At 48.0% G+C, this 24,990-nt stretch overlaps 1 protein-coding gene across 1 annotated transcript; it reads right to left on the reverse strand.

Annotated features, from left to right (window-relative positions):
* Positions 1-1,485: 1,485 nt before the first annotated feature.
* On the reverse strand, positions 1,486-20,069 carry CTC1 (CST telomere replication complex component 1). The gene is made up of 23 exons (XM_082860258.1): positions 20,028-20,069; positions 16,405-16,568; positions 13,741-13,978; positions 13,382-13,590; positions 12,903-13,047; positions 9,303-9,593; positions 9,072-9,200; positions 8,325-8,557; positions 8,021-8,198; positions 7,722-7,922; positions 7,074-7,200; positions 6,348-6,462; positions 5,882-6,209; positions 5,714-5,803; positions 5,280-5,473; positions 4,368-4,429; positions 4,098-4,272; positions 3,714-3,791; positions 2,946-3,090; positions 2,790-2,854; positions 2,372-2,537; positions 2,133-2,259; positions 1,486-1,977 (listed from the first exon to the last, which is right to left on the reverse strand). Exons 1-23 carry the CDS (start codon positions 20,058-20,060, stop codon positions 1,838-1,840), a joined length of 3,633 nt encoding a protein of 1,210 aa, XP_082716384.1. The 5' UTR covers positions 20,061-20,069; the 3' UTR covers positions 1,486-1,837.
* Between the last annotated feature and the right edge of the window lie 4,921 nt (positions 20,070-24,990).

Below are 24,990 nucleotides of genomic sequence, written 5' to 3' on the forward strand. Positions count from 1 at the left end.
TTTTGACAAATCATTATGTTTGATGTCAAACGTCCACTCAAGAGCTGCCCCGGATATTGAAATATGTAAATGAAAGACCTCAACACTAGCTAGATATGCGTGGTTGGAGGATGTCTGCGGCGCCGATCGGATCAATCCTCCGTGACACGTAGGACAGAAGGAATTCAGTTAGTGGGCGTCGGAGAAGAAAAAAGGGACACGTAGTCGGCAGGATTCGAACCTGCGCGGGGAGACCCCAATGGATTTCTAGTCCATCGCCTTAACCACTCGGCCACGACTACGTACTTGCAAACAAACGACTCGCTCCAAGCCTTCCTTAGTCTTCCTACTCCGCAAACACCATCCCTCTCACAATTTCGCGCTTCCAGGATTACGAAACCGTTCGGTGAGAATACCAGAGGACATAATTGTAATCGACCTTCCCCTCGCGGCCCCGTCCCACCTTTCTGTGATCTACCCCATTCTCTCGCCCGCCTCCAACAGTGCGCTCCCAGGGAAGAGTAGACGTGGCAGCCGCTCCCGGACCCGGGAGCGCCCTTCCGAGCGTCGGAGTGAGCGAGCAACTCAGGTTTTGAAAAGTAGTGGGTTCGCTGTCGTTTGTGATTGGGAAAGTAAGCAGCTCCGGTCGGAAACTTCCGGCTACCAGCGGCTATGGGAGGGAATAAAAGTAACGCTGCTGGCCCGTACGGGGATCGAACCCGCGACCTTGGCGTTATTAGCACCACGCTCTAACCAACTGAGCTAACCGGCCAGTTGCTGAAGCCGTATCCTTCGAATCTTCACATATGTATCGCTGAAGTAGAGACAAATCCCTTTCCAAGTCCTCAAAAACGTTGGTGTGTGGCAACAGCCACAATCCACAGACCTCTCAAATACGAACTAAAAGAGATCCCTAATGCAAAGGAAGGAACGTGCTCTGTACAGCGCTTGGAGGTGCGGCTATGCTCTACCCCTCTATCTAGCAAGCAGCAACCAGGAAAGAAACGACAGAACACCAGCCAAATGCACGAGCATCTCCAAATAACTGCTCCTGCAAACCCTAACTCTGTAGGTTCTGACTAGGAACTCCTGCCAGTCTCATGGTGTTGATCAAGTATCTTATCTGCCTTAGGCCTGGACCACAGGACACCCACAGCACTGACCCCTTGACTGGGGTTCCACATTACAAGTTCCTGCCACGCCCCTCCTAATGCTTGGTGCTTCCCTCTCTCCATAACCACCTTACACCAATACTTAGCAACAATTCCAGGCTTGACTTCTTCCTGGGCCCAGCCTTGCTGACTGAGGCCATCATGGCAATGCTGTCTACCCCGCACCCCACTTTGCTCCCTTTAGGGCCTGACTTGACTGGACCAGAAGCTCTTCTCCAAACCAGTTTTGGCACGGGTGGCAAACAAGGGCTGAAATGATGGTAAACGATGGGCCAGCTGCCAGGAGGTCATGAGGCCTGAGACCCACGTGAGCACAAGTGAGAAACATCCCCAGAGCTTTATTGTAGACCAAGGGGCCTGTCAGGGGCATCCCCGCAAGGGGCAAGTCCCTGCCACAAAGACAGAACCCAGGTGCTCAGGGCCACCTGTGAGCACAGGCGCCTTGACACCAACTGGAGAGGAAACAGCAACAGCACCATGATCTGCCTGTTTCCACAATCTCCTCAAGGTAGGCTGGCATTAGAATAGGAGAAATAACAGTAGGGTAGCATTTTGTGAATCCAGGGATCTGGGGCCCTGGTTCAATCATAGAGAAGCTAAGAGCCATGACAAGGGGGAAGAGCTGAAACCCCGTCCTCAAGGTCTCCAGCAGGGCAGGAAGAACTTTCAGGCCACTACAGTTCGGGTTAGCAGGAGGAAACTAAGGCCCCCAGGGCACTGGGGTGCTCAGGCTCCTGGATAGACAGGCATGACAGTCGGATCCTGGGATTCACACGAGTCAGGAAAAGGGACTCCCTACACTGGAATCGCTGTAGTCGAGGAGGTTCTGAGATGGGAAGAGAGGAAAACACGTGTCCTAAGAATGTGGTTTTTAGTCCTCGCCCACCATTCTCCTCCCCGACTCCTGAAATCCCCTATCAATCCCTCCTCCCTCTTCCTCTTGGGACCCATCTATCTACACCCCTGCCCTTCCACCCTTACCTAACGGGATGATCTTGGAGGGTTTCTTCTCAAGCTCAAAAGAAAGCACAATAGGGCGGAGGACAGAGAAACTGGTACACAGTGTCCAGAGGAAGAGGGTCAAGGGCTCATCAGTCTTGGCTGAGGACTAGAAAGGGAAACTCGGGTTTCAACAGAACTCAAGTTTTTAAATGCTCTCTACCAAGCCCCCCAGGAATTTGGGTATCTGAGCCCCCGCCTCCCAGCCACATCTCACCCACCTCAGGTTGGGCTCCAGGCCCCGTGAATTGCAAGGCCACTGTCCCTGGCCCTCGAACGAGCTCGAGGAGGGAGGTCCACTCACTCGGACACAGTCCTAGTGCTGCTGCCACTTGATGATTTCTACAGGTCACCACAGCCTCGGCAGTCCCATCCTCCACCAGGAGCCTGGGGGCGGGGGTGGGGGATGGGGAGTAGGAAATAGCAACTCCCACAGCGAACCCAGGTGGCCAGTCACCTGGACCCAACACGACTCCCTCTCCACCTTTTCCAGTCGTTAGCTCACTTTACTCTCATTCGTTGATTTGAAAATATTTATTAAGCAATTCCCACAAGCCAGAAATTGTGCTAACACTGGGACAACAGACACAAAGTCATGTAAGTGGTGGGACGGGAACCCACCTTGTGCTCTGCTCTCACCTGATGCTGGCCTGGCTTATAGATGTCTGAGTGGGGCAAGCAGGGCTCTGACGAGTACACCTTCCCTGGGATGAAGAAAGTGGTTGGGAAAATCCCCTGGATCCCAGCACATCCCTCTGGCACCCTGCACCCAGCTCGGCCTGTTCCCTCTCATACCTGCGGGCAGATGCTGGTACAATGAGCACACACCCAGAGGAGCTGAAGGCTGAAGACCAAAACGACGTGGCAAGAGGCAGTGGCCCGGAATGGGGCCTTCTCACCTTGCAGAAGTTCGGCTAGGTAGATGTGGGGCAGGGGGGCACTAAAGAGAGAAAGGGGTCAAGAAACAGCCAACAGGGTTCTAAAAGCAGGGTGTGTCTGGAAGGACTCAGCAGGCATACGGATGGGGACAGTAGTGGCTTCTGTGCTCTCCTGGAAGCCCCATGGCCCCCATTTTGACTCTTTTTTTTTTTTTTTCCTAGTTTTTGCTGCGCCGGGTCTTCGTTACAGCACACGGGATCTTTAGTTGCAGCATGCAGGATCTAGTTCCCCGACCAGGGATCAGACCAGGGATCAAACCCGAGCCCCCTGCATTGGGAACGCAGGGTCTTACCCACTGGACCACCAGGGAAGTCCCCCCATTTTGATTCTTGATCTCTGATTGTCATCAGTTATTTCTCAGTCTTGAAAAACCAAGATGTTAGCCAAGAAAGATTTGTATTTTGGACTGAAAAGCCTTGAGAATCCTAGAATGCTAAATCTTTCTGGGTAAAATGATAGGTACTGGACATCTTTTATTTGAAGCAGAGGAAATCCTTGCAACTCAACATATTTTGCTAGGAGTGGAGAAGACTGTAGTTATGGCAAAAATTCCAGACCCTGGAACAGGTATGGTATGCAGATGTGAGGCTGTGAAGTTTAGGGACCGAGGCCTGGGCCACTGACCTGATTGTGGTATCTGGGGGAAAACTCAGGACCTGCACATAGGTAGACGACCGGAAACAACAGTAAACATTGTGGGATCTGCAGGGGGAGGAGGAAGAGTGATGAGGAGAAAGAAGTCAATGTGAGGTAGGAGCTGGGACTGCAACACAGGCCAGGCCACTCCCCCGAGGGACATGCCCTAACCCCGGCTCTACTGGAGCAGAGGGAAGAATAAGGGAAGGACTGGTCTGGAACATCTCGCGGGGGCAGAGGGCATAAACGCCAGAGAAACACAGCAAACGTAATACCAAAGAGAAGGTGTCATTGCCACACACGTAGGGGCGAGCGTTCAAGAGAACCACATCAGTGGGAAGGGGAGGCAAGGACATCAACACAGATCTTCACCTGGAAACCTTTTTCTCTAGCTGGTTAAAGTAGACTCGGGCTCCTGGAAGAAGTCCCCGTGGGGGAGGCAAGTGTGGGTCTTCAATATATATGTCCAAGTGAGGGGGGAATTCGCAGTCGGCCGTCTCCAGGGCTACGGTGAGCTTCACACATCGTCTCGTGGCCCCAGAGCTCCCTACAGAAGGAGAGGCGAGGGGTCAGTGGTCTCTCTCAGGATCACAAGGTCCCATCACTCTATTTCATACCTTTCCCCAAAACAGATGTCATTACCAGGCTTTATCCAGAGACGTGACAAAATCTCAGCTGAGAAAGACACCAAGGAATCTGTGAAACTGGAAGGTCAGAGAAATACAGTGAGAATGGAGGCCTAAGAAAGCAGAGACTGGAGTCAGACCCAAGGACAGAAAGGAGTTACAGTGTCTGCCGGAACATTAACTATGAGGCCCTGGAAAGCCTTGCACTGTCTCAAACCACACGCTAAAAGTAACAGCGTTCATGGGAAAAGCAGGGTTGTGCAGATCACTCAAAACCCACACAGCCTTGCACTCAGAGGCCTCACCAAGGAACGCCCCAGCAGAGGTGAATCTGCACTTGCATTTACACCTAGAATCTCAGTCAGTCCATTGTTCACAGCTTTGTATGCTGGGGCCCACGCCCACTCCCTTCAAATCACAGGTCCTTGAAAACTTTCACTTCTGATAGGGATCGGCTCTGTAAAAATTACACATGTAATCCAGTAGGCTGTTTGTTTGTTTGTTTACACAGGGGGGAAGTATCTCTGCAGCTTCTTCAACTGCACTGCAGCTACCCCGAAAAAGCCTACACGAGGAAAGTACAGCTGTTCCTAAAGCCATAGTTAGCCACTTCTTGCACCAAAGGAAGGTTCTTCCCTAAAGCTTTTCAGCTTTGTCCTTGTTTTTTTTGGTTCTTATATTTCCTTTTATTGCTGAAGCTTTTCCTGAACTGTGAGAAAGCCTGCTCAGTCGTTTCAGAACAGTAACATACTGGGGGAAAATCAAGTGTGAAACCCAACTTGCATCTTAGAGTGACATCATTCCTCTAGGAGCTAAATCACATGCAAGAAACACACACTGTAGCAGAGAATGGGCTGTTCATCCCACCCAACGACTGCAGAGGAAGAGAGAGCAGCCAAACTAGCTGGAGAAGCTGCTGGACATTTACTTGCCACTGAGCAGGTCAGTCAGCGAGGATTCAGGCAGTGCCCTGCTGATACCCAGCACCTCTGGGATGTCCTGGGAGTTCGCAAGTTCCAGGGTCCACTCATCCTGGACAGTGAGGCAGGACGCACAGCCAGCCAGCTCCAGAGGACGCAGTGATACGCAGGATGAACCGCCCTCCTTGAACAACATTGGTGTCTGCCAGGAAATGGGGAGATGATTGTCTCTGAGTGTGTCCTGGTCCGGAGACAGGTTCCTAACATACTACGATCCAGTTTTGTTTCCTCTCTGGAGCCTAGTGAAGGAAGTGATCCAGACACAGACAGGCCTTCTATTTGATCTAAATCCACCCTTCTTCTAGGAGACCTAGAAGTTCCTCTCCAGACCCCAAGCCAAAAAATGCTTTCTGGGGAAGGGCATGGTGAACTGGGCACTCACGGGAGGGCCAGGGACCACGAGTCGGTACACTTGCCCTGGGTGCAAGAACTCAAACCAGCGGACTGAGGAGCTGAGGAAGATGAGGAGAACCTGAGGGGGAGAGCAGGGTCCCTCAGACAGGAGCTGGGGCACAGGACATCAGGTCCCAGGTCCCAGGCCCCAGTTTACCTTCTGATCCGAGTTTTCACCTTCCCTGGGCTCGGGTGGGCCCCATCCAGTTCCCTCCTTCCTCTGGGTGCCCCCAAGCCAGCTCCCTAACACGAGGAAGCTGAGGGTGGGCTTGGGCACCTCCGAACTGGCTCCTGGGGGGACACAGAAGTTCCTCTTCATCAGTGCCTCCTTGTGGGACAGCAAGAACAGCCGGCTCTGGCCTATGTGGGGACCCTCTGGCAGGGAGGGCTCTGTCTGAGGAGGCCTTGAGGAGGTGGCCGAGTGAAGGACGGGTCTGGGCACAGACAGGATCAGGGCATCAGCCAGGAAAATCTGGACGTAGACTCTGTCGGGAGAGACAAGGAATAGGTTTCTTAGCGATGCAGGCACTGGATGTTGTGGGCCCCAGAGTTCTACCACCTGCACCGGGCCCTTCCCCTTCCCCTCAGGGTCTCAGAGGACAGCCACCACCCTAAGGACCAACCTGGCCTGCTTCTTCTGCATGAAGCCTGTCATGCTCAGCTCCTTCCAGGAAGGGAAGTTGCTTCTGACATTCCTTTCTACGACCAACTGGAACCTCTCCGCCCGCACCAGACAGCCTGGAGGAAGAAAGTTTTCTATTTTGGCAAGAGGGGAGGATTGTGGGATGGGCAGTAGAGCCGACCGCCCTGCAGGTCTCACTGCCTGACTCAGGCCAGAGATGCTCCCCTAACACAACGTGAAGGCCTAGGCCGGAGCCCCATCTTGGAGGAGTCATACCTCCAAGGGAGAAACCATTCCATCTGCATGGCCAATCCCACCCCTGGCCACCTAGGCTGAGAGGCCTTGGTTCTACTTTCTCATAAATCCCTAAAATGCCTGCTCCGAGATCTGAAAAGCTTTCCTCTCCAGGGTTTCCCTGCCTACAAACCTCAATAAGCCCAAATAAGCCCCATTACTCTTCCACACTAAGAAGGTAAGAAATGGAAGTTGTCATCCTGGTGTGCCTAGGGAGGGAGAAGTGAATGTTGGGAATTGTAGTTCTGGCCAGGAACCCCTTGCTCCTTTACACCACCTGCCAATACCAGCCTCCTACACCTCCCGCCAGACTGGTTGATCAACAGAAGCCACTCCAGCATCCCTAGTAAATCCCAGCAGTGCTTTCTGCCAAGCCCCCAGTTCGGAGAACCTCTACCCCACCACCATCTCTCTCCACCTCTGAACTCCAAACCTATGAGCCCGGGGTCAGCGAGGGGCTGCGAGGGCTTGGCCAGGAGTAGGCAGGGGAGAGAACCGCTTTGGTCCTGAAGTCGCAGACAACCTTTACGAGACGAAGGCACCAGAATCCCAAGCAGAACCTACAAGGAGACGAAGGCCGAGGCATCAAGTCTTATTAAACAGATATACTGAGCATCTACCACGTGCCAGGCACTGTGTTAACTGTTAGAGCTACAAAGTGAACCACAAAAACATGGTCTGTGACCTCAAAGAATTTATATTGAAGTGAAGTAGACAGATGTGGAAAAAATGCACCTGCATTCACACATTTAGTAGCCAGAGAGAAAGTATACAAACCGAGGTTAGAGCTAGGAGACCATGGAGGAACTCCCAAGACATAATAAGGAGTTTGGGTTTGATTTTATACACACTGGTAGAAACAAGAGAAGCAGTTAAATTAAGAGAGTTTTATAATCGATGTTCAATTGTACCCCACCTCTTTCTAGTTGCTACAAGAGAACGGATTAGAGGGGGCCAAGAAGAGGTGGAGTATTCTAGTTAGAAGGCTAGTGTAATCAAAATGACAAGAAAGGACTACGGTAGTGGTAGTGAAAATGGCAAAAAGAGGAAGTCCCCTGAGCCCCGCTGGAAACACACTTACTGGGGCCGGGTGGAAGGCAGAGGGCAGCAGACAGAGCCAGGACCAGGCCAGGCGCTGATTGAGTTGGCAACTGGGCAGGTGAGAAGCCTCTGGGAGGGGCAGAAGGGTCTTAGGGTCAAAGGAGGCCCAGGCCCTGCACTTCCCTTCCTCTTTCAGGGCGGCCAGTGTAGGGAAAGAGCAGGGGGTCTGCAGTCGAGCGTACTGTCAGAGAGAAGAGACATCAGATTATGTGTCCCCTGTGCCCGGGGTGTCCCCCAGGGCGTTAGCTCTGCCAACTCCATTCCCCCGCATCCTCAGACCTTCTGCAGCGGACAGTGATGCGGCTCTTCAAGGATCTCGTTGTGTGTATTCCGACCGGGGCAGCCAGGTGGAACGAGAACCTCCAAGGTAGGGGCCAGGATTTGTAGTCCCAGGCTGGGGTTCCCAGGCGAGGAACGCTGCAGGAACTGGTGGTGTCTCAGCACATGGGGACACAGCCTTGGCCACGGAAAGAAGTGGAGTCACTTCCCCCAAAGACCCTGTCTCTCCCAGAATCTGGCTTCGCTGACAGAGGAAGTGTCCCACTCCCACCGCCTCCCCAGCCCAGACCGTCGTCCTCCTCACTTGCAGGCCAGCTCCTCCAGGGCCTTGGAGGCCCACAGGTAGAGGGGAAGTCCTAACTGATGTTCCCACACCAGCTGCTCATACAGGGAGGCCCCGGGGGCTCGGTGGGAAGACTGAGTCTCAGGCATCAGACGAGAGAAGCCCTGAAGTAGAACGGCGCCACGGAGGCAGGGGGCTAACATGGGCCTTCTCGTCCCCCCACCCATTGACTGCAGGAGGTGAACATCCTGGAGCTGGGGAGGCAGAAGGGAAAAAGCAACTCAGTGATCGCAGGCAGAGTTAAATGCAGTTTTCCACTGCCTGGGTCCCAGGAGAAATACAATTTCTCCTTTACAGGTTGCTTCCCTCCCGCCCCTTATGCCTCGCCTTCCATAACAAGCCGCTCCCCTGCGGTAAGGCTTCATCTCCCAGAAGCCTCAGTCAGCCTTTCTGTGGGCCCGGGGGCTCCTGGCCAGCGGGGCCCTGGCTGCTCACCTGCACTTCAGCTCCAGTTGGAAGGCCCTTCTGGAAAGGAGAGGCTCTGGACCTAACTGCTCCTCCCAGAGCCCCACTCTCTACTCCCTTCTGACCTGAGCTCTCGTCCAAATCATTCTTAACAAAAGCACCCCCACGCCCCAACACACATTTATTATTTTTATAATCTTGCTGTAGAGGCGTCGACCTGCTGCAAAGAAGGACCAGCCCGTAAAGGTAAGACAAGCTACTGAAAGGGTCTCCTTCTGTCACCAGCCCTGGCCCCTCACATACCTCCAGACGGACTCCTGGTCGCACTACCCGCCTGAGGCCATGGAACTGCTGGTAGGCAAGGCAGAGCCCCAGCTGCCCGTCCAGCTCGTAGAGGCCCGCAGGCTGATTCAGCGTGCCAGTGACCGTTCCCTGCAAAGAAGCCAAAGGGCCAGGTGATCCCCGTTCCCATCCTCTTTGGAGACCGCCACGTTTCCTGCCCTTCGGGCTCAAGGATCTCTCCCTTATGCTCACCGTGTATGATAAGAGCCTGGAGTCCCGGACGAGACCATCTGGACCTGGACCCTTCTTGTCTTGCGGATTGCTGAGTATGGGGAGTGGCTGGGGGTTGGTCTCCAAGGGGGCTCCTTCCAGCTCCAGTTCCAGCTCTCGCACACATTCTGGTTTCAGTGGCAAAAGCCGGGAGGAGGGACTGGTCATCCAAATCCGGTAACGGTGACCAGGGAGCTTGGACGCTCGCAGCTCCGTCAGCACATAGGCCTTATGAGGCCAAAGGGCTCGGTGCCACACCAGCTGCGCAGGGATCTGGCTTGTGCGGAAGCAGGCAACACGGTACGTGAGAGGCTTCCCATGATGCTGCCCCTCTGCCAGGGTCCCTTCCCATCACAATGTGACCCTCAAAGACCTACTCCTCGAGAGCCTTTCCTTGCCTCTTCATCTTCCCTGCTCCCCAATTAAATCTTAAGCCACAGAACTCTCAGGATCTCTCCCCTCTCATGGAAATGGAAAATATTTCCTAGTCCCTCCCCCAAGGCACAAACCAGCCCTACAACTTTCTCCAAAATATATAAATATTCCTTTCAGAAAATTCTGCCCTTTCCCCATCCCCCTCCAACATACAAACCAGCCATACAAACAATGTTCACTTATTTAATCAGTATGCACACGGTATGTAAGTATCCAGTATTGGAATAGATGTTAAGGGAAACATCATAGACTTCTCTCATCTCCAACATATTTCAAACCACGGGGAAACACAGACACAAACCCAAGTAATAACATGGAGCCATGTATGATCAAGTGGCAAAAACAATACACATCTGGTAAGGTTTCAGAGAAAGAAAGAGGTCGGGATGGGTTGGAATGATCAGGAAGGCCAAGTGAAAGAAGCTGAACTTGCCAAGGTCCTGAAGGCCATCTCTGCTTTGCTGACGTAGAGAGGAGAGAGGAGCGGGACTCAAGCACAGGCAACAACACAGAAATGTTCAGAACCCAGAATGAGCAAGGCCATGAAAACCCTGCCGGGACGGAGGAGGAATGGCCTTGGCAGTTGCCAGAGACAGGATGGAAGGGCCGAGATGAAGAAAAAACCCAGAAATAACATGCTGAAGACTTTCAGTCTTTCGGAAAGGGAGAGACATCCAAGTAGGAAAATAAAAATGAACGGCAGAGGGTCTCCTATGGAATGGAGCAAGGTGGCTGTTGAAGAAATTTAAGCAAAAGGAAAAAAGTTACATAGATGAGACCGTTAATAAGTATAACAATCTTCTAGGGCATGTCCCTCCCAGAGCACGGCTGCCATTCTCAGGGGCTTCAAAACACACTGATGACTCTGGATACTTGAACTTCACAGTCCCCTATGCTCGGCTTCACAGACCCCCATTTCTCTCTAAAACCAGCTGAGTACCACCAGTCAGACCTTGGACGTCACAACTCATCGTAAGGTATTGCCAAGATTTCACTTAAGCTTACTGCTTATGCAAAACAAGTAGCTAATGATGGTCTGACTGAACACACGAATGAATGACTGAATACTATTGCTTCTGCTCTCCCCTGCTCCCCCTGGGCTCACTAGACTTCCTCTAACCTCTTACTAGGACCTCCCAATATTGCAGCCACTTCTCCTTTATTCAGACGTTGAGGTCCTTCCCTTCCTCTGTCCGAATGCCAGGACCTGAATACCTATCCCCTGAATCCTGCCCTTTTTACCCACACTTCACCCTTGAGTTTACAGCATCACAGCCCTCTTTCCTCAACTCTTCTTCTAAGACAAAAACCCTGCTGAGGAAGACAGGCCCACACCACCCCAGGGCAAAACACGGACGCTAACCCTCTCCAGCTGCGCCTCCGTCACTGCTTAGTGATCTCTTATCCTCACCTGCCTGGCACAGCAGTTTACCCTGAACCTTTACTCCTCTCTTCAGAGTTCAGTCTTTCTAGACACGACCTCACTCCTCTATCATGGAGGTGATTCACTGGGATCATCTAGAGTGACGGTATTTCGCCAATGTGTCTCTTCAGCAGCCTGTAAACAAACCAAGATCACTCCTCCCCTGAGCACCCAGACTTATTCCAAAGCCCACCTCTGCACCCTCACAGTGCCTTGTGCATGTGCATGACTCTACCCCAGCACTTATGACCCTGAACAGTAATCATTGACTCACTTACCTGGCTGAGAGCTTCCAGAGGACAAGAGCCGTCAACTTACTCAATTTTGTGCCTCTGAAATGACCAAAGCCCCTAGCATACAGCATATACTCAATAAAGGGCCAATCTTGGTACAGGTGATACTCCAGTCCCAGACAGCCCTCCCTCTCTTCTAGGGATTCAAATCCTAGCCACCTTCAAGAACCAGATCGAGTCTAAACTCTCCCTCCTTAGGCTTCTCTCCACATAATAAACTCTAGCTAACCTGCTATAGCAGTTACAACTATACCACACACCTTGGAACTTACACACTGTTCTGTATTATGCTCTGCTTGTTTTACAAATCAATATGATATAGAATCTACAATAAGATTATAAACTACCCAAAGGGCTTGGCCTACTTTAGTTGCCCTGCAGAAATTCAAGTGCATTTCAGAGCTTTCCCCCTCGAATGAGCCAATCCTACCATGCCCAGAATTTTTGAATGCTCTAGGAGACTTAAAACATTCTAATGTAAACAATATACATAAGCTCCTCTTTAACCCAAGAGGAAAAAACAAGATTAGAAATTTGGGTGGTTTGTAAGCGTTTTCAGTTTCTTTATACTCTAATTACTGTTACTCCAGCTCATGACACACACAGATACAGGTAAGAATTCTTATAGTGCTAGTAAATTTCATAGTTTCCTTTTTCGATATGCATGTTAAAGAGCCCGTTCATCCTTTAATTGTTTTGAATGCTTCTGAAACGTTATTCAGATAATTGTATAAATCATATAACAATAATCAGTATAAAAATGAATGACTTTAAACTCATACCAGGGACTTCCCTGGTGGCACAGTGGATAAGACTCCCCACTCCCAATGTAGGGAGCCCAGGTTTGATCCCTGGTCAGGGAACTAGATCCGACATGCATGCCGCAACTAAGAGTTTGCATGCCACAACTAAGGAGCCCATGTGCTACAACTAAGGAGCTGGCAAGCTGCAACTAAAGAGCCCACCCTGCTGCAACTAAGACCCGGCACAACCAAATAAATAAATATTTTAAAAATAATAATTAAAAAAATAAAATCGTACCAGTTGATGTAAAAAGACTCAACAATAAGTACCAAGTTTCACTAAAAGTACATGTATTTCATGTTTTAATGGTGTTAAGATAACTACTCTCCTTGCTCATTCTTCTAATGCAGGGGAAAAACAAGTGATTCTGGCAGGTTTTCAAAATGGGACACATGATACAAAAGTTGTCTCCTCGAATGAGCTGCACAGCAGGGAAGTCTACTCCCCACCTCCTGTATGTAGGGAAGGCGTCACTCACACTGTTCCCTCAACAGCACTGTTCCAGAAATAACTCTCCCCAGCTGTCCTCCTTTCCCACCTGGTTCCTCCTATGATGTTATCTTTCCTATTAGGAGCTCGTACCCCCCTCCCACACCTCCACACCCCTGAATTGACCCTAATCCTCACCTGCACGATGACAGACACATGGCTGCCAACTGGGGATGATCCACCAAGAGACAGGATGAAGTAGGCTTTCCTTCGACTTGTCACCAGAGCGCTCAATCGAACCAGCTCCCCAGCAAGGTTTGGCTGCACAGTTCTGTGCTTGCTTCTAAAAAAAAGTAGAGACAGAAGTCATTTTTATTTCTCTCTTTTTTTCTCCCCTACAAATGCCTTCCTTTCCACTATTACCTAGTAGTGATGTAAAATTTCCATAGCCCAAAGCCATTGTTCTAAAAACCTCCTTCAAACTCTACCTGCCCTTAGATAAGGCACACTTCCCTGGAAGAATCTGGCTCTTAACTTTCTGAGAGGCCCCACTGTTCCCCTGATTGGGAACATTCCATCTATATTACTCTCAATGCCTTTCTTTCCCTCCTTCCACTGACCCACCATCATCGTCCCAGTTTTACAGCGCTGCCTCCTCCCCTACACGGAAGAATTACCTGTGCCTGAGCAGGTGGGAAGCCATCTCTGGGTAGAGAACAGGGATGGGGGTGAGGGGGCCAGGACTGATGGTCAAGGGAAACACTGGCACAGGGGCACCCCAGAGCTCCAAGTGCCCTTCTCCTGAGGACTTCATTGCAGGAGGGAGGTAACTCCAGTTGGGGAACAGAAAGAGATGGCCCAACCAAGAAAGGTCCAGATCTATGAGCTAGAAAAGACCAAGGGCAAGGATTAATCAGGACCCTGGCATCCAGTCCACCCCCCTCCATCTTTGTTCCCTCAGAGACTTAATTGTCTTGCTCCCTAGACACCATTCTTATTAGTATCTGAGGGATCTGACTGCCCCCTTCCTACTCACCTCACAGCCCAGGGTACCAGTGTTATCTCTTATATAGAGGCTTCCATTCCTGCACTCTTGTTCCAAGTCCCCTGATAGGTCTGTTAGTGTCCCTAAAAGTAACAGCCGTTCCCGGGGCAGGGGGACGCCACGTGGTCCGGCCTCTTTGGTCCAATCCTGGTACGCAGTACTGCTCCAGGACAGGTGGCTGCAGCATGGGCGACGTTGGTGGGTCCTGAGGTCCTTTACTGAGACAAAGCTGCAGAGTGAAGGGAACAGAGGTTTCGTAAAGCTATGTTCAAGCCTAGGAATTTTATCCTCAACCCCAACAAATCCCCCAAGATCCCAAGGAAAGATCAATGGGGAACCTGGACTAAGAAAGTTTGATTGATTGAAAAAACTGGGAGTGAGGGCCTAAGAAAATGAGGATGGGGTCTGGGTCCAAACACTGGGTAGTACCTAGGGAAGGCAGGAAGAAAGTCTGTGCTGAATCATATCTTGAACAAGACAGTGCCACAGAGAGGACCCAGAGAAATGGAGTGGGAATGTAAGAGCAGCCTGAGGAGATGAGCAGGTGGGGAGAACATTTTAGAGACAACACAAACTGCTCCCCTGACAGCATCTCAGCTCTCAGCTCCACAGAGAACTTCAGTGGGGGCACTAAGGCATCTGCCTAATGGCTCAACCTCATTGGCCCCGGCCAGGTTTCCTTCCTAGTCTGGAGTATCACAGTACTAGAGACTGGCTGGGAAGCTGAGGCTGAGGTGGGAGTTGATATCACAAGCTCCCAAATCTCAAGAGATGTTTGAGATCAACCATTCTTAAGCAAAGTGCCGCAACACTGCTGAGTCACTACCAATTGTGAGGTATATCACAGAGAATGTGATACAAGTTAATTTATCAAAGTGGTGATAGATTCACATTTTTGTAATACCATTATTATATTCCCACGGTTTTTTCACTCATCTCCACTCCCATGGTTTTTTCAGCGGAAAAGAAACAGGATAAGGTTACAAAACATGACAATTTATCCTCCTTGTTGCACTCATGAACATAAGCTACATGTGAGTGCTAAAGATTAGAAATGCTGTTCTAGATGGCCCACACCCCTTCCACATCTGCCTCATTCTTCCCCAATGACTTCAGAGCAGATGAAAGGCAAAGACAGAAACTAACATCGTTGCACCCCTGCTATACACATACTGTACTGGGTCCATTCACGCTCAATATTGCATTGAATCTTCACCAAAAATCCCTGGAAACAGACCAATGAGGAAATTTACAGAGGTTCAGGTACACAGTGGTGCAGGTGGCAAAGCCAGGTATGTCTCACTCAAAAGTCTTTTTGTCTTTCCCTACTTCTGTAAAAGCCTAGGAAAAAACAACTGGAGGGAACTGTGCCTTTACCCTAGGCACCTTCAGGACAGAAAACAGTAAGGATAGGGGTCACTTTTCTCAGATTCTTCAGGGTTTGGGTCAGGAAACTGAAGGTGATAACCACAGACCTTTTGCATGGGCCACTGCCCTCCAACTTTCAAGGCCACCACAGTACCTGGCACACAGCAGGCACTCAGTGAAGGGAAATGGAAAAATGAATGAATATTTATACCCGTCAAATAAATTTTACTCTATCTTCATCCATCATCTTCTACATATTGTGCTATCTAGTCTACATTTATCCTAAAGAATAACAAGAAACTTAAACAGGTTGCAAGTTTTCTAAAAATTGCTGACTTACCACTTTTCAATTATTCTTTTTGGATTTTCAGTTATTATTGGGAAATAACAAAATAAACAAAGCTAAACAGATTTCTACCTTTTTTAAAAAAAGAAAAAAGTGATACGTTTAGTCACGTAACAGAATACCACACGGCAGTTAAAATAAATGACCTAGAGCTATCAATGTGAATAAATCTCACAAGCATAATGTTAAGCACAAAAAAGCAAACCGCAGATGATATACAAGGTATGGTACCATTTATACAAAGTCTAAAGGTATGTAAAACTACTGAATATTGCTTAGGGATAGATGCATGGATAGAAAAAATATAAAGATATTCACAAGAATGATATACCCTCATACTCCAGATACTAGTTACTTCTATGAGGAAGTAAGCAGGTTTCTTTTTGCAGAACTTTGCGGAGCCTTTAACATGTCAATGAGCCTCATGATTCTCCTAGAGAAGTTTATCTTATGCGATGTCTCTCAAACTTACTTGGCCATGCAACCCTTTTCCTGTAGTACTTTATTAACATTGCCTAGAACGGTTTAGGAATGGTAGTATAGTGTTAAAAAGGACAAAACCAAAAAAGCACCTTCAGAAGACCTCAAACTCAGGTCTTTCAAAATCAACGATCTACACTTGCTGAAGTCACAGTCTGTATCTTAGTTTACTAATGCACAAAACGAAATAGTATCAGCCTCTCTCCCCACTTTGAGGGTTCTTTTTCCGTATTTTCTATCTTCTCACGCCCCTCTCCTTGTCTCTAAACTTGACTTGAGCCAATTAAGGAGAACTACAAGAAAAGGAAAGCAGCTTGATGGAGAATGAGAAAGACTGGCAGAAGGGGTTTTCTTTAGACCACCTTTTTCTCCCCTTAAGTTTCCCCTTAGTCAACTCAAATGGTAAGTCCTTCTTTTTCAATCCCAAATTTAACTTTCCTGGGAATCCCACTTCTCCTTACCTGTAGCTGAGGGGCAGTGTTAAACCCTGGTTCCTTCCCTGGGGCAACCAGACAGTCTTCACACAGTCAATTACCAACTGAGTCAACTGGACATCAGGCTCCTTGCCAGGTGGACACAGGGTCTCTTCGATGAAGGCCTGGGCAGCCTCAAGCCAGGCTTGCTCCTGAGGAAAGTGAAGCGAGTTCAAACACCTTCCTGACCATCTTGCCCACCAAGGAAACTGGGGAATAATAATGGAATATATTTTTTTAAAAAATCAAGAGGGAGGACTTCCCTGGCGGCACAGTGGTTAAGAATCCACCTACAGATGCAGGTGACATGGGTTCAATCCCTGGTCTTGGAAGATCCCACATGCCGCGAAGCAACTAAGCCTGTGCGCTACAACTACTGAGCCCGCACACCGCAACTACTGAAGCCCAGGTGCCTAGAGCCTATGCTCTGCAATAAGAAAAGCCCCCGCACTGCAACGAAGAGTAGCCCCCGCTCGCCGCAACTAGAGAAAGCCTGCGTGCAACAACAAAGACCCAACACAGCCAAAAAAAAAAAACCAAAAGTCAACCGGGAAAAAATGAAGATGTAAAGTAAAGCAGTTTAGAGCTTGAAGAAACCTTAGAAGTCTTAGTTTAGCCAATCAACTTAGACAACTGGCCATCCAGCTTTGGTCTTGCCTCTTTCTTTAACAAACCTGTACCGATCCTTAAAGTGCTCAATTAGAATAAATATTCCTTGTGAACTCTTCTTTGAGCATCCCCGGCAGAATGCTGCTCCCTCCTTGGAGCTCCCACAGTACCTTGCACGTGGAGCAATGACCACCAGATACAGTGGCAGCCCACCTTCTATGGGGTCTGATTCTAAAGCCAGCAAGTTGAAAAACAAGACTGGTCTAAGGTCACCCTCAAAAAAAATCCTTTAAATTGCTCAAAAGGAATAGTACGTAACACTACAGTAATATGTATATGGAAATGGAAATGTGCCTAATAACAGACATTCCATAAAAGGACATAAGCAGAGGATTTCCCTGGTGGCGCAGTGGTTGGGAGTCTGCCTGCCAATGCAGGGGACACGGGTTCATACCCCGGTCCGGGAGGATCCCACATGCCGTGGAGCGGCTGGGCCCGTGAGCCATGGCCGCCGAGCCTGCGTGTCCGGAGCCTGTGCCCCGCAACGGGAGAGGCCACAGCAGTGAGAGGCCCGCGTACTGCAAAAAAGGACATAAGCAGAGTATAATTTTTAAGCATCCCCCTCTTTTTTTAGTGGAGTGTATACATTTGAGTGCCTATAAGCTAAATATATATGAGATACAATCCCACTGGAATTGTTTCCTGTTCTGTCTTTGTAGCTAAGATGTGGGCTTCCTAAGGAGGACAGGAACGATCTCTGTATATGTACCAGATTCTGGGGACATAGTAGCCTTTATATATAGATAACTCTAGGGGAGGGGGCCAGTTTAGCCTACTCCTAGTGCTAAGCAGATTTATTTTAAAATTCCGACAGAGTTCAACAATACTTAATGACCTTTACCCTTCTTGATCCCCAGTGATAATTCAAAACCATTATAGCTGTGTCCCTGCTCCTCCAGTCACTCCTCCACATCCAGTTAACCTTTAGCAGCTTGAAAACAGCTTGAAAAACCAGTGTTCAAGTTCTAGATGACTTCAGTGTCCTTGTGGATGGCCCTATCATTGACTTTCACCTTCACCCCATCTCAGTCAAACACTCTTGTTCATGGTCAGTGTTGTCAAAATTGGACCAGGTTATCACTCAGAACTGCCCACCAACATCACACTCCCACTTTTTGCCTTCCTCTCTTGATCTTCTCTTTTAGCTCCTATTCCTGAGGACCTGTCCATTGGCACACTGAATACTACTGTTTCTCAAAGTGGTACTGATGCCTCAGAATCACCAAAGTTCTGTTTAAAATGCAACTGATATTTAGGTGATCCCGTCTATTGACTCAGAAGCCAGGAGTGGGTGGGGTGGGGGGATTTAGCTCCAGAGTGTGTTTTGAACTTGGGTCCTGTGTAGGGAAAGGAAGAAGTGAAAGAGGACATCCACATGTCACGGCAGAACTATTCGGTTGAGGGTGCTATTTGCCAAGTTAGTGAACATTGGAAGAGGGGTGGATTTTCTGAAAAGCTCAGTGTTGGGCATATGTGGTGCCTGTAGGTTGGCCAGATGGAGAATCTGGCAGGCAGATGGATATAACTAGAGCTCAGGAGAGAGATCACAGCCAAAGTAGAGATTTAGGAAAAATCAGCATCTATCACTGGCTATTAAAGCCATGCAGTCAGTGGATGAGGTCGAGAAGAAAGTGTACAGTGTTCTCAAACTTCGGCCTATATCAGTATTAATCTGGGGAGCTTACTTAATTTAGATTCTATCTCCTCAGTATCTTTTTACTCTGTTTTCACCTCTGGAACCTCAACATTGCTGCCATGGTCGGGGTCACTATCATCTCTTACTACATTTAAATCACAGCGTTCTAACTGATACTCTCTAGTCCAGGGGTCCCCAACTCCCAGGCCATGGACCGGTACCGGTCGGTGGCCTGTTAGGAACCAGGCAGCATCGGAGGAGGTGAGCAGCGGGCGGTGAGCAAGCGAAGCTTCATCTGTATTTACAGCCACTCCCCATTGCTCGCATTATCGGCTGAGCTCCGCCTCCTTTCAGAGCAGCGACGGCATTAGATTCTCATAGAAGCAAGAACCCTACTGTGACCTGCGCATGTGAGGGATCTAGCCTGTGCACTCCTTATGAGAATCTAACGCCTGATGATCTGAGGTGGAGCTGAGGCACTGTGACGCTAGCGCTGGGTAGCAGCTGCAAAAACACATTATCATTAGCAGAGAGGTTTGACTGCATAGAGACCATAATAAATCAATGTGCTTGAATCATCCCGAAACCATGCCCCCCCCCAAAAGAAAGTCTTCCACGAAACCGGTCCCAGGTGCCAAAAAGGTTGGAGACCACCGCAGTCCACTCTCTGCTCTGCTACCTCAGGAAACGAAAACAAAACTTATCCACACTTTTGCTTAAAACCCTTCAATAACTCCCAATTATCCTCCGGTTGAAATCACTGCCTACCAAGACTTACGAGGCTGTCACCTTTGGCCTCTCCACCACCACCCAGCTGAACTTTTTGAGTTTTTCAAAGACACCTGCTCTGTCTCTTGCCTTTGAACATGTTTTTTGCCTCCGCCTTGAAACCTCTTTTAGCGCTTTTTTTTTTTTCCTTGCTAACTCCTGCACGTACTTCGGGTCTCAGAAGCTTTTCCAGATTATCGGTTACCCCTTTCCCATACAGCTGCGTCAGAGGTCTCCCCCAGGAATCTACACCCCCACAGTTAGCCGTTCGTCGGCTCCTGGCTTCCCATTGGGCTTGAAGCCTAAAGAGTGGACAGAGGTGTATTTATGGTTCACAGCCGGCGCCACAGCCATAGTGGAATAAATGTAATCGCAGAACCAGTGAGAGGGGCGGGACGAAGAGTCTCACCGTCCCCCCTCGCCTGGAGGCGGCCAGCTAAGTCAGGGAGGCAAAGAGGCAAGGTGGAGCTTACAGGAGCAGAAAGAAAATACGGAACAGGCAAGAAAAAAGGGACGAGGGGCAGAGAACAGCACTCACGGAGCCATGAGCCTCAGCGCGGCAGGCAGCCATGATGCCCCGGCGACTCCACCCCCTGGAAAGCGCGCCGAGGCTCTAAGGCAGGCTGGCCCGTGACGTCATCGGCGGGCGCCCCCCCCCCCCCCGGCTCCACCTCCGACTTCTCCCCTTTCAGCGACAGGACCTCTCTGCTCCACTGCCACCTCTGTCTCCGACTCTGGCACTCCGACTCTGGCACCCCCAGCCTCTTCCCCAGTGATATCCTGTCTGGTATCCGTGGGGTGGCGGAGCTCAGGAGCTCAAACACAGCCATTCTAGCTGGTAATTCCTATGCATCTTTCCATCTCCCTGATTCTGCCAAGCAGAGAGGTGTTTCCTCTTTAATGCAGCACATCATTCATACTTGCTTTATGGCCTTAACTCATTGCTGTAATTGTTTAACTATTTTCCCCACTTGACTGTGAGTACCTAGAAGCTTTATTCTACTCTTTGTATTTGGTGCCTAGAACAGTGCTTGTTGTTAAATAAGAACTTGATAAATTTTTGTGGATCTACTAATAAAAGCCTCTGCTCTCCCTAATTTAGTCAACCAACCAATCAATCCATATCTTAATAGGCAGTGGAGTGCACAGAATTCATGCAACAATGTGTCAGGCACTGTTCTAGGCTTTGGGGATACAGCAGTGAACAAAGCAGATAAAAATCCCTGCTCCCATGGAGGTTACATTCTAGAACATGGAGACTGACAGTAAAAAAAAAAAAAAAAAAGGTAAAATGTGTAGAATGTTAGTAATAGGTGCTATGGAATGCAGGGGGCGGTGTGGTGTGTCCCTTTTGTATAAAGAAGTCCTTACTGAAAAGGTGACTTTATATTAAAGAATTGAAAGAGATGAAGGATTCATATGATGGGGATCAAAGAGAAAGAATGGACAGGTGAAACAACAAACACAAAGGCCCAGCGGTGGAAAGAAATGCAAGAAGTCAGTGAGGCTGGAGGGAAGGAGGGGAAATTAAAGACATAAAGTAAAAGAGAGGCATTTAACGCCATTGTACACTTATAGGAGCTTCAAATTGTTTTTGGAGCAAGATAGAATAAACATTAACTATAATATAGTAAGTATAAACACTTTAGACAATAAGAATGCTCTAGTCATAACAGGAGAATAAAGACTTTAATTCTACAAGTTATGGTATCCCCTAATTCAACTTCATTCAATGCAAGCTCTCTATTCCTTATTGCATGAACTAGTTATGCACTGTGGTGCTAAGTTATTTATAAGGCAAATCTTTGTTTGCAGTTATTTCCCATTATTACAGCAGAGATGTGTTCCTTCCCTTTTCACCAAAACAACAGCAATGAGAGATTCCCCCAAAGAAGCTGAAACCTCTCTCTTACTCCCCTCCAGCCACACTGGTTCCCTAATTAGAACACCAGTCAGAGCCTAGTCAAAATCCCAAACCTAATCATTCCTTTTGCATTCAATATTTCTTAACTCTGAAAAAAAAAAAATATTTCTTAACTCTGGAAGACCCCCCCCCCGCGACCGTTTTGTTTTGTTTTGTTTGAATTTTATTTATTTTTTAAAACAGCAGGTTCTTATTCGTTATCCATTTTATACATATTAGTGTATATATGTCAATCCCAATCTCCCAATTCATCACACCACCACCACCACCCGCCCCCGCCACTTTCCCCCCTTGGTGTCCGTACGTTTTTTCTCCACATCGTGTCTCAATTTCTGCCCTGCAAACCAGTTCATCTGTACCATTTTTCTAGGTTCCATATATATGCTTTAATATACGATATTTGTTTTCCTCTTTCTGACTTACTTCACTCTGTATGACAGTCTCTAGATCCATCCACGTTTCTACAAATGACTCAATTTCGTTCCTTTTTATGGCTGAGTAGTATTCCATTGTATATATGTACCACATCTTCTTTATCCATTTGTCTGTCAATGGGCATTTAGGTTGCTTCCATGTCCTGGCTATTGTAAATAGTGCTGCAGTGAACATTGGGGTGCATGTGTCTTTTTGAATTATGGTTTTCTCTGGGTATATGCCCAGTAGTGGGATTGCTGGGTCATATGGTAATTCTATTTTTAGTCTTTTAAGGAACCTTCATACTGTTCTCCATAGTGGCTGTATCAATTAACATTCCCACCAACAGTGCAAGAGGGTTCCCTTTTCTCCACACTCTCTCCAGCATTTGTTGTTTGTAGATTTTCTGATGATGCCCATTCTAACTGGTGTGAGCTGATACCTCATTGTAGTTTCGATTTGCAGTTCTCTAATAATTAGTGATGCTGAGCAGCTTTTCATGTGCTTCTTGGCCATTCATATGTCTTCTTTGGAGAAATGTCTGTTTAGGTCTTCTGCCCATTTTTGGATGGGGTTGTTTGTTTTTTTAATATTGAGCTGCATGAACTGTTTATATATTTTGGAGATTAATCCTTTGTCCATTGATTCGTTTGCAAATATTTTCTCCCATTCTGAGGGTTGTCTTTTCGTCTTTGTAGTTTCCTTTGCTTTGTAAAGGCCTTTAAGTTTCATTAGGTCCCATTTGTTTACTTTTGTTTTTATTTCCATTACTCTAGGAGGTGGATCAAAAAAGATCTTGCTCTGGTTTATGTCAAAGAGTGTTCTTTCTATGTTTTCCTCTAAGAGTTTTATAGTGCCCGGTCTTACATTTAGGTCTCTAATCCATTTTGAGTTTATTTTTGTGTATGGTGTTAGGGAGTGTTCTAATTTCATTCTTTTACATGTAGCTGTCCAGTTTTCCCAGCACCACTTATTGAAGAGACTGTCTTTTCTCCATTGTATATCCTTGCCTCCTTTGTCATAGATTAGTTGACCATAGGTGGGTGGGTTTATCTCTGGGCTTCCTATCCTGTTCCATTGATCTATATTTCTGTTTTTGTGCCACTACCATATTTTCTTGATTACTGTAGCTTTGTAGTATAGTCTGAAGTCAGGGAGTCTGTTTCCTCCAGCTCTGGTTTTTCCCTCAAGACTGCTTTGGCTATTCAGGGTCTTTTGTGTCTCCATACAAATTTTAAGATTTTTTGTTCTAGTTCTGTAAAAAATGTCATTGGTAATTTGATAGGGGTTGCATTGAATCTGTAGATTGCTTTGAGTAGTATAGTCATTTTCACAATATTGATTCTTCCAATCCAAGAACATGGTATATCTCTCCATCTGTTTGTATCATCTTTAATTTCTTTCATCATTGTCTTATAGTTTTCTGCATACAGGTCTTTTGTCTCCCTAGGTAGGTCTTTTTTGTTGTTGTTGTTTTTTAAATAGATTGATTGATTGATTGATTTTTGGCTGCGTTGGGTCTTCGTTGCTGCCCGCGGGCTTTCTCTAGTTGTAGCGAGCGGGGGCTGCTCTTCGTTGCCGTGCACGGGCTTCTCATTGCGGTGGCCTCTCTTGTTGCAGAGCACGGGCACGGGCTTTAGTAGTTGTGGCACGTGGGCTCAGTAGTTGTGGCTCATGGGCTCTACAGTGCAGGCTAAGCAGTTGTGGCACACGGGCCTAGTTGCTCCGCAGCATGTGGGATCCTCCCGGACCAGGGCTCCTGCATTGGCAGGCGGATTCTTAACCACCGCGCCACCAGGGAAGCCCCCTAGGTAGGTTTATTCCTAGGTATTTTATTCTTTTTGTTGCAGTGGTAAATGGGAGTGTTTCCTTAATTTCTCTTTCAGATTTTTCATCATTAGTGTATATGAATGCAAGAGATTTCTGTGCATTTATTTTGTATCCTGCTACTTTACCAAATTCATTGATTAGTTCTAGTTTACCAAGTCCATGAAAGTGTGCCCTATATCCTGGGATTTACCTCTGCTAGTTCATAGGAGGGAGAGTTGAGTTTAGGCTACAGTGATCAGACTGTAAGTTGAACTGGATCCACCAGCACCCTCGTTGGTGTGATTTAAATGTCAGGTTAGCAGTTTAATCTGGTGGCAGCATGGAGGATCAAATGAGAGGGCCACAGGGTCTGTCAAAGAGTGGGGTAAGTATGGAGGATTGGGAGCTGTCTCAGATCCAGTGATTTTGAATAAGCTACACTTGTTCAGGGGGCAGCGAGAGATATAGGACCCAAGTCAGGAGAAGGATCAGGGACAAACTGATGAATCTGGAAGTCACTTTCCTTGTCCCTACATGGTCAAGCCATGACTGTCATGGCACTATGGAAAAATTATTTCAGGTCTCAGTACAATGAGGGTCTTTTACTTTGATATGTCATCTTTCCATAAATTATTGTTTTTTATGTGTGCAGAGAGCATGTCCTAGGGGTCATTAACTTACTGAGCTCACTGGGCAGGATGTGGGTCTCATGCCACCAGGGTTTTATTTTTTGGGGGCATGTCTCATGCTTCTGTTGCATGGTTTGTTGCTAAGCAGGCCTGCTTGGTTTTGTGGTTAAGCAAACCTGTTTTCTTGAGTGATCATTAACTTACAGGGGTCTCCCATACTTTTTTCTTTACTTGCAATCCCCTAGTGGGATTAACTATTTAATTACCTAATTTGTCCCTTTACTCTGTCTCTATCACAATCGTATATGTATATAGTATGAGAGTTTAAAAAAATGTGCCAAGAAACAGTACAAAGCTGCTAAGTGTTTGAGTTACAAAACTAAGGAACGAGAGCATGGCAATGAGCCTCAGCTTCCACATCTGTAAAACAGGGTTTTTGTGAGGATGGACGAGATCATGTAAAGTACCTTAATGGGTGCTCAATAAATTCTTCCAATCATTATTATTGTCACCGTAACTAGCCAGAATACAGAAGTTAAAAACATATCCCTCCCCGACTTCCCTGGTGGTCCAGTGGTTAAGCCTTAGTGCTTCCAATGCAAGGGTCATGGGTTCGATCCCTGGTCGGGGAGGTTCCACATAGCGATCGGGGTGCGCCCTGCCCCCTACAAAAAAAAAATATATATATATATATATATATGCCTCCCACCCTGCTAAGAATTAAA

The sequence above is a fragment of the Leucopleurus acutus genome (assembly GCF_964270905.1).
Source record: "Leucopleurus acutus genome assembly, chromosome: 19".
NCBI lineage: Eukaryota > Metazoa > Chordata > Mammalia > Artiodactyla > Delphinidae > Leucopleurus > Leucopleurus acutus.

Excerpts from the sequence above, each read along its gene's own strand:
- CTC1 (XM_082860258.1), bottom strand. The coding sequence starts at position 20,060 with ATGGCTGCCTGCCGCGCTGAGGCTCATGGCTCC. Across the intron at positions 9,594-12,902 it reads ATGTGTCTGTCATCGTGCAG|ATCCCTGCGCAGCTGGTGTG; the intron begins GTGAGGATTAGG and ends CGCACAAGCCAG. Across the intron at positions 6,210-6,347 it reads ATGCAGAAGAAGCAGGCCAG|AGTCTACGTCCAGATTTTCC; the intron begins GTTGGTCCTTAG and ends CTCTCCCGACAG.